This window comes from Camelus ferus, chromosome 18 (genome assembly GCF_009834535.1).
Source record: "Camelus ferus isolate YT-003-E chromosome 18, BCGSAC_Cfer_1.0, whole genome shotgun sequence".
Classification (NCBI taxonomy): Eukaryota; Metazoa; Chordata; class Mammalia; order Artiodactyla; family Camelidae; genus Camelus; species Camelus ferus.
The window spans coordinates 15,153,562-15,166,306 of record NC_045713.1 but is presented as its reverse complement, the minus strand read 5'-3'; the positions used below and the strand labels follow the sequence as shown (position 1 = coordinate 15,166,306).

The following is a 12,745-nucleotide window of genomic DNA, read 5'->3' as shown; positions in this document are numbered from 1 at the left end:
AATGAAAATGATCCCTGCTGGCTTCTCCTTCTGATCCTACCTGTTTGAACCACACCTCACCATCACACATTCTCTGAAAAAAAAAGAAGTTCATTTATTTTATTGTTACCCTAAGCATGTTAATGAAAGAAATCATACCTAGTGTGAAATGATTCTCCCCAAAGCGAAATAATAATAACATACTAGCCAGTACCGGTAGCACCTGGTACCTGTCAGTCGCTCGATATAGTGCTTCATGTGTGTGAATCCACTCAATTCTAACATAGTCCTAAGAGGAGGTGCTGTCATCTCCATCTTACAGGTGATAAAACTCAGGCACAGAGAGCTTTGAGTCAGTCGTCCAAGGTCACACACAGCTTGCAAATGGCAGGGCCACCTGCAGACCAGGTAAAATATCCCTGGGGTCCACACACTGAACCACAACAACTTGCTGCCTCTCAGAAGAAAATCTTATTTGTGGCCGTGTTCCAATAAAACTTTTTTTCCCCCCAAAAGCAGGCATTGAGCTGGCTCTGGCCCCATGGGCCATAGTTTGCTGATGCCTGGTCTTTGTGAACTGAGCCCATCTCTGCTTAGTGGTACTCAGGCACCGGATGTGTGCAAGTCCAGGTGTGCCTGGAGGAGACACAGTTCTACTTAAGCGAGGGGGTGATGAGACTTGTGGCAGGGGGCAACTCTCTAGACTGGGGACAGGGAGAGCCTCACAGCAAGTTTGCTAACTGATCTACTGTGTTCCTAAGCTTTCTGGACCACCTTTCCTTACCCACAAAGTGTAAGTTTCAACCAAATACTCTCCGAGAACTTCTGGCTGAAAATTCTAAGCTGTCCTATTGTCCCTACTAAGCTTATCAGTGAAGGTTGTATTTTGTTTTCTTTCTGTTTCCTGACCAGCATCAGTTACACACACAGACACCAGCAGTACTTCCTCTGATTGCTCTGCTATGTAGTGTGGTTTTAAGTGTATATCAAGGTGTGAGGAAAACTGCTGAAGAATTCAGCTTTTGAAAAAACAGCGTATTTAGTGGTCTCACTGAAACCACATCAGACTCAGCATTTGTTGCCACTTGAAGCAGTTCTGAAGCCCTGGTGGACTCTCAGTAAAATCGTGAGGTGGAAGCATGTTTCTGGCTGTCCTCCTCCAGCCCTGGACATCCACCCTCTCCCCTCCCATTCCTTGTATTCTCAGCTGATCACACGTTGTGTCCCCATCAAGCTTTTAGCTTATAAATGGTTAAGATCTGATCCTTCCTGTCAGTGTGCGTTTCAAGAGGGTGTTTGGAGTTGGAAGTTGGGGAGAGTTCATTTGTGAGGGCAGTTGTTACGTGAGTAGTTGACGTCTTTGGACAGGAAAGGCCTGTATTTGGCAGGGGTGTGTGAGGTCTGGGGAGAGCTAGCCCTTCCCTGAGACTTCTGAGGGAGTTATCTTCCCCAGTGGCAGGTGTCCTTAATCTTTAGGGGATCTTAGAATCCCCTCTGAGTATCTAATAGTGGATCTTTTCTCTGAAAAATTCACACCACACGAAAGGTGTGTGGGCACGACTACTGAAGCACCTGTCCCTTGTGTGGACTGCTGGGGCCGTCCCCGGGCCACTGTCTCGTCCCAGGGGAGTACTGGGGCTGCGGGAACCTATGGTGGCCCTAACTGCGAAGAAGGTGTTTCTTTGTCCCTCTTTCTTACAAAGGGGCAAGAAAACGACTACTTGACTTGTTACTATTGTAGAAACCTATTCTGGGGAGAAACTTCCATGATCAGTGTTACTTCTTAACAGCCCTAGTTAGTCCTTTGGTTTTCAGTTACTACCTTGTTTGATTAGATGAGTTAGGTGAGTGGTAGTAGAGATCTTCTCCGGGTTAGTGTCATGTAGTGGAGAGAATCTTCCTGTTCTTTGGGAGCCCACAGTTTGTTTTCTTATTAATATGTTGGTAGTTGTCATATCATGGCATAAGTAGAAAAGGAAAACACTTGTCCCACACTGAAGTCAGCAGAGGAGGCCGTCTGCAGCCAGAGGTGACCATGGAGGTTGGTGGGCCAGTATCCCAGCACACCAGTGGGAAGCTCTGGAGCTTGGCGCCTGGCTGAAGCCTTGCACCAAAGCCAAGGGTTTGCTGGGCCTGTGCATGTAAGCACAGAGTGCCTGTGGTACAGCCAGGCTGGGCTCCCATATATGCTACTATGGGGCACAAAACTGTCCTCATCCTGGAAAACCAACTCTTAGGGCATGTTCTCGTTGTTTCCAACCTTCCAGCACGGGCTAGTGGACTGACTGCCTGTCTGTCCACTGCGGCTAGTATCTAAGACCCTAGTGGTGGCCGTTTAGAGGACAGGAAGGAGCCTGTTGTGCTGCCCCTCCCACTACCTGCACCACCCAGCAGTGACCCTCATCTGTACCTGGCTTCAGTGACCAAGTTCTGTGATCCTCTCTGCCCTCGGGGCTGACGTTGGGGTTTCTGATGTTCTGAGAGGCTGCAGGTTGCAGTCTGTCTCTTAGAATGTTCATTTATTTGGTTCTTTCCCCTGAATACTAATCGAGTACCCACTATATACTGGGTCCCTGGACAGAGGAGATAGATGTTCCAGGAAGACAAGAGGTTTTCATCCTGGTTTTGTGCCAAAGACAGATTTAGGACGGACTGTCATAAATATTATGACAAATAATGCCATAGAGTCGTGTCGCGTTTTGAACTCCCATAGCGTATCTGTAGTAGGTGTCTGTCAGAGTAAAGCGAGAAGCCTCATGTGCTCTGTCCCTCTTCTGTGGATGGCTGTCACTCACCTACCCAGACAGCTCAGAGCTTCAGCAGTTTCTGATTGATGGCCCAGGTGCTGCCACCAGAATTTGCTGCAGACACTCACTTTGTTTCATAATAAGGCTAGTGTAGGCATTGTTCAGGTTTGTTTGAACTAAACCCTAAAGAGAGGTTTCCTCATCAGGTCATGCTTAGAGTCATTCCAAGGCTAATACGCAGTCCCCATCCTGGGCAGACGGTAGGCCTCAGGATCGGTCACTCGCTTTTTACCTTCTTACCTTGTTTGTTCTTCCTTGGTTCACAGAGACTGTAGTCCATGTGTCTTTATTCTCTCATTGAAGTGACAGACACAGACAAGTGGAGTAAGTAGGTTCTCAAATGATTGATTAATACACTTGGTTACAAGAAGCTTTTTCATAGGAAAACTTGATAGACCTGTAAAGCATTTAGATTTCATGATTAGAAAGCTTGCCCTTTTTTCCATACTTACTATATTTAACTTTTCCTGTTTTCCAAGATTAAGCATAAATTAAATGTTTAAAGGGGCTTTGGAAGAATAGAGTGAAAGGATATTTTAACATGTATGGACTGTTGCTGAATGAGACAGAATATAAATATTTATTCCATAGGCTTTAATTTGTTCATACACTATATATAAATTGCACCATTAACTGAACAGTTGCCCATTTCTGCTGTTCTGCTTTTTTAATTTTATTGAGATTACATGCTGATTCTTGTAGCAGCCTTAAACCAAAATCTGATGAACTTCAGTTGAAAATAAAGCAGAGTCTACTAAACTGTTATCAAGTAACCGTTGAGAAATTAGGAGACATATGTAAATTTTATTAGTTAGACGAACATCTTGATTTATACTATTTCATCATGAGCATTGGTGCTAAAAAAAAAAAGTGTTAGCTGGATTTGGGAATGTTCAGTCTGATCAAAGGAGAATAGACGCAGACAGGAAATCAGAATCTAGACATCTCCTGGAGAAAAGGCTTCTACTCAAAACTAGGCTAGGACTGGAGAGCCTTCCTGTTCTACCGGGGGATAGTTGGGACCAGGGCGCCTACTTGGGAGATGATGGGTTGACCTGTTGGCCGGGCTGGCCCTGGACCAGGGAGCTGAGCCCTGACCTAGAGCCTGATTCCGCAGGTGACTGGGACTCACTTTCGTTCATCTTTAAAGTATGTTTACTGTCATAGGTGGCAGTGGGATTTTTCCTTGTTTTTTAAACATACAGTTCCCTGTGAGCTGGCCACTCCCTACCTGACATCTGTGATTTTTTTTTTTTTTGCCTCAAAAAGTGACAGTTATTCAAATAAAAAAAAAGACAAGATATCCATCCCTTGGCTCCCTTCCCTCACCCCTCCTTCTGCTTCTAGGGTTGATCCCTGCCTGGGGCTACCATCTGTGATCTTTGACTTTACCCTGGCTCTTGCCAGGTGAAGGTTGAAACCACGTTGAATGGCCAAGAAGAAAGATGAGAACATATTTATTGTTGAAGTCTGTCAGTGTTCCATAGCACTGTGGTTCCACCAGTTAGAAAGTGCTTTGTCCCAGAGGCTTACCAGGCAAGTAGTGGCCAACTGACCAGACCACACCCACACCCACATGGTTTTCACCCTGGCAAGAAGAACGTGTGAACGTCCTTCAGATGTTCACAGAGCCTTTAGATGTTTTTAAACCGATCTGGTGAACTTTGAGTCCTCTTGGTCCCCTTTGGGAGCTCCTTGGCCTCTTGGTATTTATTTCCCTCTCTGCATTGAAGGGCTGACTGCCTTGGATGGTTGGTGTGAGTGGAAGGACAGTTACCTCTCCTTCTCCACCGCCTGCTGCCATCCGCTGTGGTTCATCGGTACTAGAAACTTCCAAAACAACATGGATTTTTCTTGTTTGCCAGATTGGTGGTTATAAGGAGCGAGCTCCATGGCAAGTAGGAAAACTGCATCTGTACGTGCTCCAAACCAGGCTTGGTGCATAGCAGGTGCACACTTGGTGAACACTGACTGACTATAAGCGCGGATTCCTGGATGGGTGAATGGATGTGCATGTCTTCTGACATATTTGGTCCTAGCAGAGAAATTTAAAATGAAATTTAGGAAATGGAAACTGTAATTATGTTTCTTCCTCAAATTCTTGGGCCTCTGAAAACAGTGTTTGAGTTTATGCAATAAAACAAAATCTGTAAGAAGCAATTGTTACATGGAGTTAACTTAGTGTAACGTTTCCTGAAAATATAAATTTTTGCTTCAGTTCTTCTGAGTTTCAAATAACAACTGAAGGAACCTAGGTAGAATCAGAAATGCCCTTTACGTTAGATTTGTTAATTAGGTCTCCCCTTGATTAAGTCATCTGAACTCAAAGTTGAGCCTAGTTAGTGGGCTTTGTAAAGAATTTGTTTTTGTTTCAGTTTACTCAAAGCAAATAGTGCAAAAGTGGCAGCCACAATGTGTTCACCTTCAAAAATGAGAAGTGTCAGCTGTGAGGGCTCTGTGTGGAAACCACCTGTACATATGAAAATGCCAGAACGAGATCTTTTTGGTTACGCTCGTTTGGTTTTATTTGTGTTTTTATGCCAACATTTCATAAGAAAAGGGCCAATTGTACAGAGCATTGATTTGTTTGCAACCTAGAATTTTAGAGCTGAAATAAATAATGCACTGTGTTGTTTAAGACACTCATCTTGCAGGTGAGATCAAGGTCTGTAGAAGAAATGTGAGTTACCCAGTGTGAACAGGCTGGCATCACAGTCACCATGTGAGGCTGTGCAGACAGCTGAGCTGTGATTTCTTGAATGGACACTTTCTCCCCAAGGGAAGGGGTCTTCCCTTTGGAGGACCTCCTTCCTCCCAGTTTCCAAACATCAAACTCACCAAGATGCCAGAAAAGTAGAGCAAGCAGTAGGCAGCGGATGGGATGTTGCAACTTTACAGGCAGACTAGAAAAGCCAGTGTCTTGGTAGTTAGTTTCTGCTCCTCCAGAGGGGGCGGGTGAGCAGCAGGGTATCACTCTGGGATTCCTGGCTTCGTGCCTGTGGAGGTTGGAGCTGAGGGGTCCAGTGGGACCCTGCCAGGGTCTTTTGACTGCAGGGGAGCCCTGACCCGAGGGATTGGTTGCTGGCCCTTCCTGAGGCATATGTGGGCTTCCTCCTTCCCATTTTTGCCTTTATCTACTGTACAGTTTATTTCACTGTAATTAAAGTAAGACTTTATTATGGAAAACTTCAAACATGTGTAATGTTAGAGGGGATAATATAACAGCCCCGCACACCTGTCCCTTGGTGAGCCTGTCACTGACGTGTGGCCAGTCGTTTTTCATTGACACCCTTTTGCCTCTACCCTTTGCCTCACTAGGTTATTTTAAAGCAAATCCCAGACATTATATCATTTCTTTATCAGTGTTTCTGCTGTTCACTTTGAACTAATGGAAACTGAAATCTGACTGGGTAGGGGTAGCTGAAAGAAACTATTTGTAGAGTAATTAGGGATTAAACTGAAGGAGCTCCACTTTGTCAGTGATTCTGGAAGGTTTTGTTTTCCAGATGATCTTCACATCATTGCCACTGTCAGGGTAGGGGACTTGGGGTGAGGAGTAGCTGAGGGGTTAGGGTGGGAAAGCGCTGGCTGGTGGTATGGTATTTCGGAGGACGGGACAGATAGGGTTGTGGGGAGCTGCCTTTAGTCAGTAGCCGTTTGAGCAAGTTGCTCTGTTCATAATCCTAACAGTGAACCCTAAGAACTAACCTTTAATTTATAATTGAAATGAAGATTTTCACAGGAGTAACAGCTTGCCTCAGTGGGTCAAACTGAGCATTTCTGAGGCCCTTCCTTTCATGCATGGTTGCGTCACGACAGCTGATGTCGCTCTTTTTGTTTCAGATGGGAATGACTGGTAACACAAGTCCGTTTGGACAACCCTTCAATCAAACTGGAGGGCAGCAGATGGGAGCCCCTGGAGTGAACCCTCAGTTACCCAGCAAACAGAGTATCGTCAATAGCTTGCCTCCCTTCCCTGCAGACATCAAGAATGCTTCCGTCACCAACGTGCCAAACATGGTAAGTTGCCCTTGATCTCAGAGTCGTGGGTCTCCAGTGCGTGCTTTGGTGTGTGGATTTTATTGTGCTGACAGTGAGGATCTGCGGCTGACAGTGTGTCATGGGTGAGAGGGAAATAACTCTGTTTCTTACGAGTTCGATCTCTCGGTGAGTTTAATTTTTTGTGATGAGCTGCCAATAAAGGGGCCAGTAAAGATGACTCAGCCAGTCCTCCTCAGGTCCCTGTGTGGAGGGAGAGGGTTCGTTGTGCGTCACTTTGACTTTCTCTCCAGGGTCATCCTCTTGATTCAGTTTTAGAGCCAAGAGAATCAGGGAGATGGGCTTTTTGCCCATCCTGTTTGTGGTTGAGGCTGTCAGTAGAAGCCCACCGATTTCTGTTACAGTCAAACAAAGGACGTTTATTGTTAGAGAACCGTACCATGGCTGTGAGACGTGCCTGTCCTGTCTGACTTGACAGATGGTATCACATGTCTTCATTCTCCCTGAGATTTCCCACCTATAAAATAGGAACTGTCCTTGGAACCTCTTAACCTAACTAACCCAGATATTAATGGGAAAATTGCTCCATTTGTGCCCGCAAATAGAATCTCTTTTAATTCCAGTCACTAAGAGGAAGTGTGTTCTTTGTCAGACCTCACTGCGCACACAGAGCTACTGCGTCTCTGAAGTGCCTCTGGTGGTTGGTCAGCACCTGGGGTGCCAGCTCTCCTCTTCCCGGGACCTGCACTTCCTGAGCTGCTGTCCACGGAGTTGTGTGGGGCAATTTGGGAAGGCTCAGAAGAAGGCCAGTGGATTATGTTTGGAAAAAGTTGTTTTCTGTCTTTTGATTTTTAAAAAACTATTTTGAAGTATTTGTAGTAAAGATACCACAGAGAATTCCTATGTCTCCATATCCACTTCCCTTGATGGTAAGATCTCATATAACCTTGGTACATATGTCAGAACTAAGAAATTGACTACTTACAGTTCTTTGAAGTTTTGAGGCTGTTGCAAGCAGGGAGAGTTGAATCTTTTTCTCTTTGTTTCTGATAAAATCAGAAAACGGAGTAACATTGAGGGTCCTGATCAGGTGCGCTCTCTCTTTGCTACATTCTTCCTTCTTTAAAAAGAAAGGGCAGAAGTAGTCAAATCTGTTGTTCTCAAGCTACTTAAAGTTTTTACTCATTTATTTCTTCTTCTGACCATCTTCCTGTAACTTTCCTAGACCTACTTCTCTCCTTCCAGTAACTTTTTTTTGCCAAGATCGCGCTGTTCCCCGCCGTACATACAGATACAGAACCTAAATCAAAGCCCACCGCTCCTTTTGCTTGGCCCCTGGGTTAGCAGGTTGGGGTTCCCACCTGTGCTGTTCCTGGTCTCCCCTGCCTTTCCCCTTCCAGTCCTTGCTGGGAGGACAGTAGCGTGGACTTCAGTGCTGGTGATTGTCACCCAAGTTTGCTCAGTGACCTGGAGCACATTTTGGCTTCAGAGTACGAGTGTTTGCTTCTCATACGCATCCTGTGTTTTGTAGTCTGGGAAACCCCAACCTAACATTCTCTTCCCTTTTCTCTTTTTGAATCCTCTCCTGCTCCACTTTTCCATCCTCTCTCCTTTAACCTTCACTGCGGGTTCCCCTGCCTGCCTCTGCTGCTCCAGGGGACTGAATTCCCAGGAGTGATGTGCTTGTCAAGGGCAGACTCAGACTGGACTGGAGACAGGCTTCTGGTTCCCTTCACCTGCGCCATGGCTGGAACCCTTTGGTCTGGGGCAGGGCTTCTCTTGCTCGGCACTGTTGACATTTGGGGTGGGATCATTCTCTGTTGTGGGGCCGTCCTGTGCACTGTGGGAAGTTGAGCAGTATCCCTGGCCTTCATCCACTGGATACTCATAGCACTCTCCCCCACCCTCCAGCCCTCCTTCCCTCCCCACGGTCGGCCCCAGTTGAGAGCCCCTGCTCAGGGGAATGGTTATGGGAGGCAGTAGCAATAGCATCTCAGCCTTCTGTCTGTGACACCTAACAAACAAAACGAGTTATCCCCTACTCCCACCCCCCACCCCTGCCACTGGGCCTTCAGGATAGCATGGAAGCTGGGGGACTCTTGGTCTGTGGGAACTGCCCTGCATACTTAGCCACCACTTTACCACAGGGGCACACGTGGACTTTGTGAGAGATCTGCAGCTGGTGCCTTTGGAGTGAGGTACTCAGACGTGCAGCTGGGGGCACTGGGCGGGCTCTGCCAGAATGTGTGTCTGTGATGCAGCGTGACCCAGTCACTGCCTTCACGCTGCTGGGCACAGTGCAGGAAGCAGAGGGGACCAACAGAGAAGCAAATGCCGGTGTTTTACCTTATTTTTGTGACAGCCTCTTAAAAGACATCGTTAACACCTCCTGTTTTACAGATGAGGAAGTTGAGGGTCTGAGGGGTTTGGGTTTGTTCAGGGCTATGTAGCTTCTTGTCCACAAAGCCCAAAGTTCTTTCTGTATGTCCTGGTGTCATGTTTTAGCAGCCCTGAGTCCTCTGGGTTGTGTTTATATCACTTGTTTGCAGTTCCTTGAGCATTTTTGTGATCTTCCTTCAATTTTCTAAATTGTATCTGGCCCCTTTGGAGTCCATAGATTTTTGCACAGTGAGGGAAAGCAGTTACAAAAATTTCGGTCTCTTTAATTAAAAAAAAATAAAATTTGGAGCCTTGAATATATTTGTGTTTTTGTCGTGCTTCGGGGAGTAATCTTTTGAAGCCCAGCTAGGTTTGGTGTACCAGCAACTCAGGTCAGGACTCTGATACCAAATCACCTGGTGCCCTGGTTGAGGTTTTTGTGAACAATTTAGAAACCCATTCATTGGCCATGGGACCCCTGCTTGTCTCCTTTCCTAGAGGATTCCCATATCACTGGGTGGTGTTGAGAAAATGAGAGGGTGTGGCCATTCCTCTAATTCACCACATTTGTTGAGCACCTTCTCTGAGCCCAGGTGCATCTGGAATGCAGGTGTGAGTGATGGAGAGCTTGCCCCTCTTTCATAAAATTGGGGGGAGGTGGTGATGGAAAGCAAAATTACAAATGTGGATTGCCCCAAAAGATCTGAGTAGCACTCAGGTTGAGGGTGACGCAGGGACCTCCTTAGATGGAGCTGTCAGACAAAGCTGCACCAAGTAGGGGGATTCAAGGGCAAGATTGAGAGGATGAGCAGAAGTCATGGAGACCCCAGAGCACTGGGAGAGTTTTGGCTTGTGTAGGAACCAACAGAAGTCCAGTGGAAAAGGTAAGGGAAAAGCCATGTGAGCGGATTTGGGGGGCTGAGCAGGAGCCATCTCAGGGAGGGCCTGATGTGGCTGATCACAGTGGGGATAGGAGACCAGACAGGATTCGCTGGAGTGTATGTGTGGAGTCACTGTGTGAAACAACTTGGTGTGTGATGGCACATTTACAGAGCTGGAGGAGGAAAGACTTGGAGAAGGGTGATGAAGGGGAGGGCGTTTGTAATTGCACTTCAGACGTGCTCCTTTTGAGATGCTTGTGAGATGCCTGGGTGAAGATGTTAGGGAGATGGGCGGAAGTACAAGTAAGGCAGCTGCTGACCATCTGGGAGCTGGTTTTACCTCTTCTGTAGCAAGGGCTGTGGAGTGAACGTGATGGCTCTGGAGGAAGCCCAGGAGAGAGACCAGGCAGAGGAGGAGCTGGCAAGGGGGACAGGAAGGGAATGATGTCACCGAAGCTGAGAGAGGAGGCCATTTGAGCAGGCAGTGATGGTGGCCACTGAGATTGTGAATGAGATCAGGGCAAAGAGTGTTACTGGGATGTGCGGGTGGATCTCTGGGACAGTCCAGCAGTGTGGAACATCTTCCGAGAGAGTTAAATGTAGCCAGCAGTCATGGAGACCTGTGGATCACCCTGTTCTGCACTCACCCTCTGGGAGGTGCTGCCTGGAGCTCCGAAAGGGTCAAGACCCCCTGTTGCAAATATGTCCTTGTTGAGGGCGTATATATCCCCAGGATGATATTCAAGAGCAAATACTACATCTCCCTAAATTTTCACGTGGATCTCATTACACCTCTGTCTTTGGCCATTTTATTTATAATTTCTTAACTTTCTACAGATTTTTGAAACTTCTTAGAAATTTTATCGTATTATTACATGGTATTTCATGATTCTAAAATGCACATTTTTTTCACATCGTAGCATCTTTTAAGTGAGGTGTTTTACGAGTATGTGTCTTTATATGCATGCCTGGAACATTGTGCTGTACACCAGAAATTGACACATTATAACTGATGGTACTTCAATTAAAAAAAAAAAGAGGTGTTTTAGAAACAATCGAGTTTTAGATCTAATAAAATACAGTATGTATATACTGCTTCGTCATAATTTGAATTAAGAGTGACAACTATTAAGTGTATGTACTCACCTTATAGCTTTCTAGGACAGCTCGCGTGGATATAAGAATTTTAAACTGTGAAGTCTCACTGATGGAGAGGAGCAGGTTTTGGCAGGGGCAGAGGCAGGGCTGTCTTTCTCTTGACTGGCATCAAGGCCCCCCGAGAGCTGTCTCAGAGGGGGAGCTTTCATGAGAGTGCCTGAGGCAGAGAGGGAGACGTTTTCCAGGGCAGTCCTCTGGGAGAGGAGGCCACCTGATCCCTGGTGACATTGTCCTTCTTGCTTAAGCTTGAAGTTGGGCTTCCTGCCATTTTCACCTGAGAAAGTCGTAACACAGAGAGTGAGGAGCATGTTTGTAGGGAGGAGGAAACTTCATGCGTCAGTTGGGACTGGATTTGTCGGTTGGGTCGTTGCTGACCTCGGTGATGGGTCTGAGACTATTTTTAAAGGAGCACTTTTTAGAAGCAGGACACATCTTGGGCATATCTAATCTGAGAAAGATTACTGACCAAAGTGACCTCCTCCTCGTCAGTTTCTCTCACAGAATCTCCTGTGGGGGTTCCCCGATGTGGTCTCTCACAAGGGTTAGTTCTCTCTCTCTCTTTTTTTAACATTAAAAAAAAAATGAAGTATAATTGATTTATAGTTGTATTATAGTTGTATTAATTTCTGGTGTACAGTGTAGTGATTCAGTTACACACATATATATTTTTTCATATTCTTTTTATTATATGTTTCTACAAGCCATTGAATATAGTTCCTGTACTACACATTAGGACCTTGTTGTTTATTCTATACGTAGCAGTTTGTATCAGCCAATCCCAAACTCCCCATTTATCTCTCCCTTCCCCTCTGTTAACTATAAGTTCACTTTTATGTCTGTGAGTCTCTCTCTGGTAAATAAGTTCATTTGTGTCATTTTTTTAGATTTTACTTTTAAGTGATATCATATATTTGTCTTTGACTTACTTCACTTAGTATGATAATCTCTAGGTTCATCTGTGTTGCTGCAAATGGCATTATGTCATTCCTTTTTAAGGCTGAGTGGTGTTCTGTTGTGTGTATATACCACATTTTCTTTATCCGTTCTTCTGTCAATGGACATTTAGGTAGCTTCCATGTCTTGACTGTTGTTAAGTAGTGATGCTGTGAACATTGGAGTGCATGTATCTTTTTGAATTAGAGTTTTCTCCAGATACATGCCCAAGAGTGAGATTGCTGGATTGTATGGTAACTCTATTTTTAGTTTTTTAAGGAACCTCTGTACTGTTCCTTAAAAGCAGTGGCTGCACCAGTTTACATTCCCACCAACAGTGTGTTTCCTTTTCTCCACACCCTCTCCAGCATTTATTATTTGTAGACTCTTTGATGTTGGCCATTCTGACCTGTGTGAGGTGATACCTCATTGTAGTTTTAATTTGCATTTCTCGAATAATCTGTGATGTTGAGCATCTTTTCATATGCCTGTTGGCCATCTGTGTCTTCTTTGGAGAAATGTCTCTTTAGATCCTCTACCCATTTTTTGATTGGGTTGTTTGGGTTTCTTTTGATACTGAGCTGTGTGAGTTGCTTGTATACTTTGGAA

At 45.5% G+C, this 12,745-nt stretch overlaps 1 protein-coding gene across 1 annotated transcript in view; it reads left to right on the top strand.

The window, feature by feature from the left end:
- The window catches only part of CREBBP (CREB binding protein), a 118,069-nt gene that overhangs the window by 42,043 nt on the left and 63,281 nt on the right, over positions 1–12,745 (top strand). Inside the window, exon 3 of the mRNA XM_032461072.1 lies at positions 6,630–6,806. Coding sequence (XP_032316963.1) covers positions 6,630–6,806 — 177 coding nt within the window. The remainder of the gene's footprint in view (positions 1–6,629; positions 6,807–12,745) is intronic.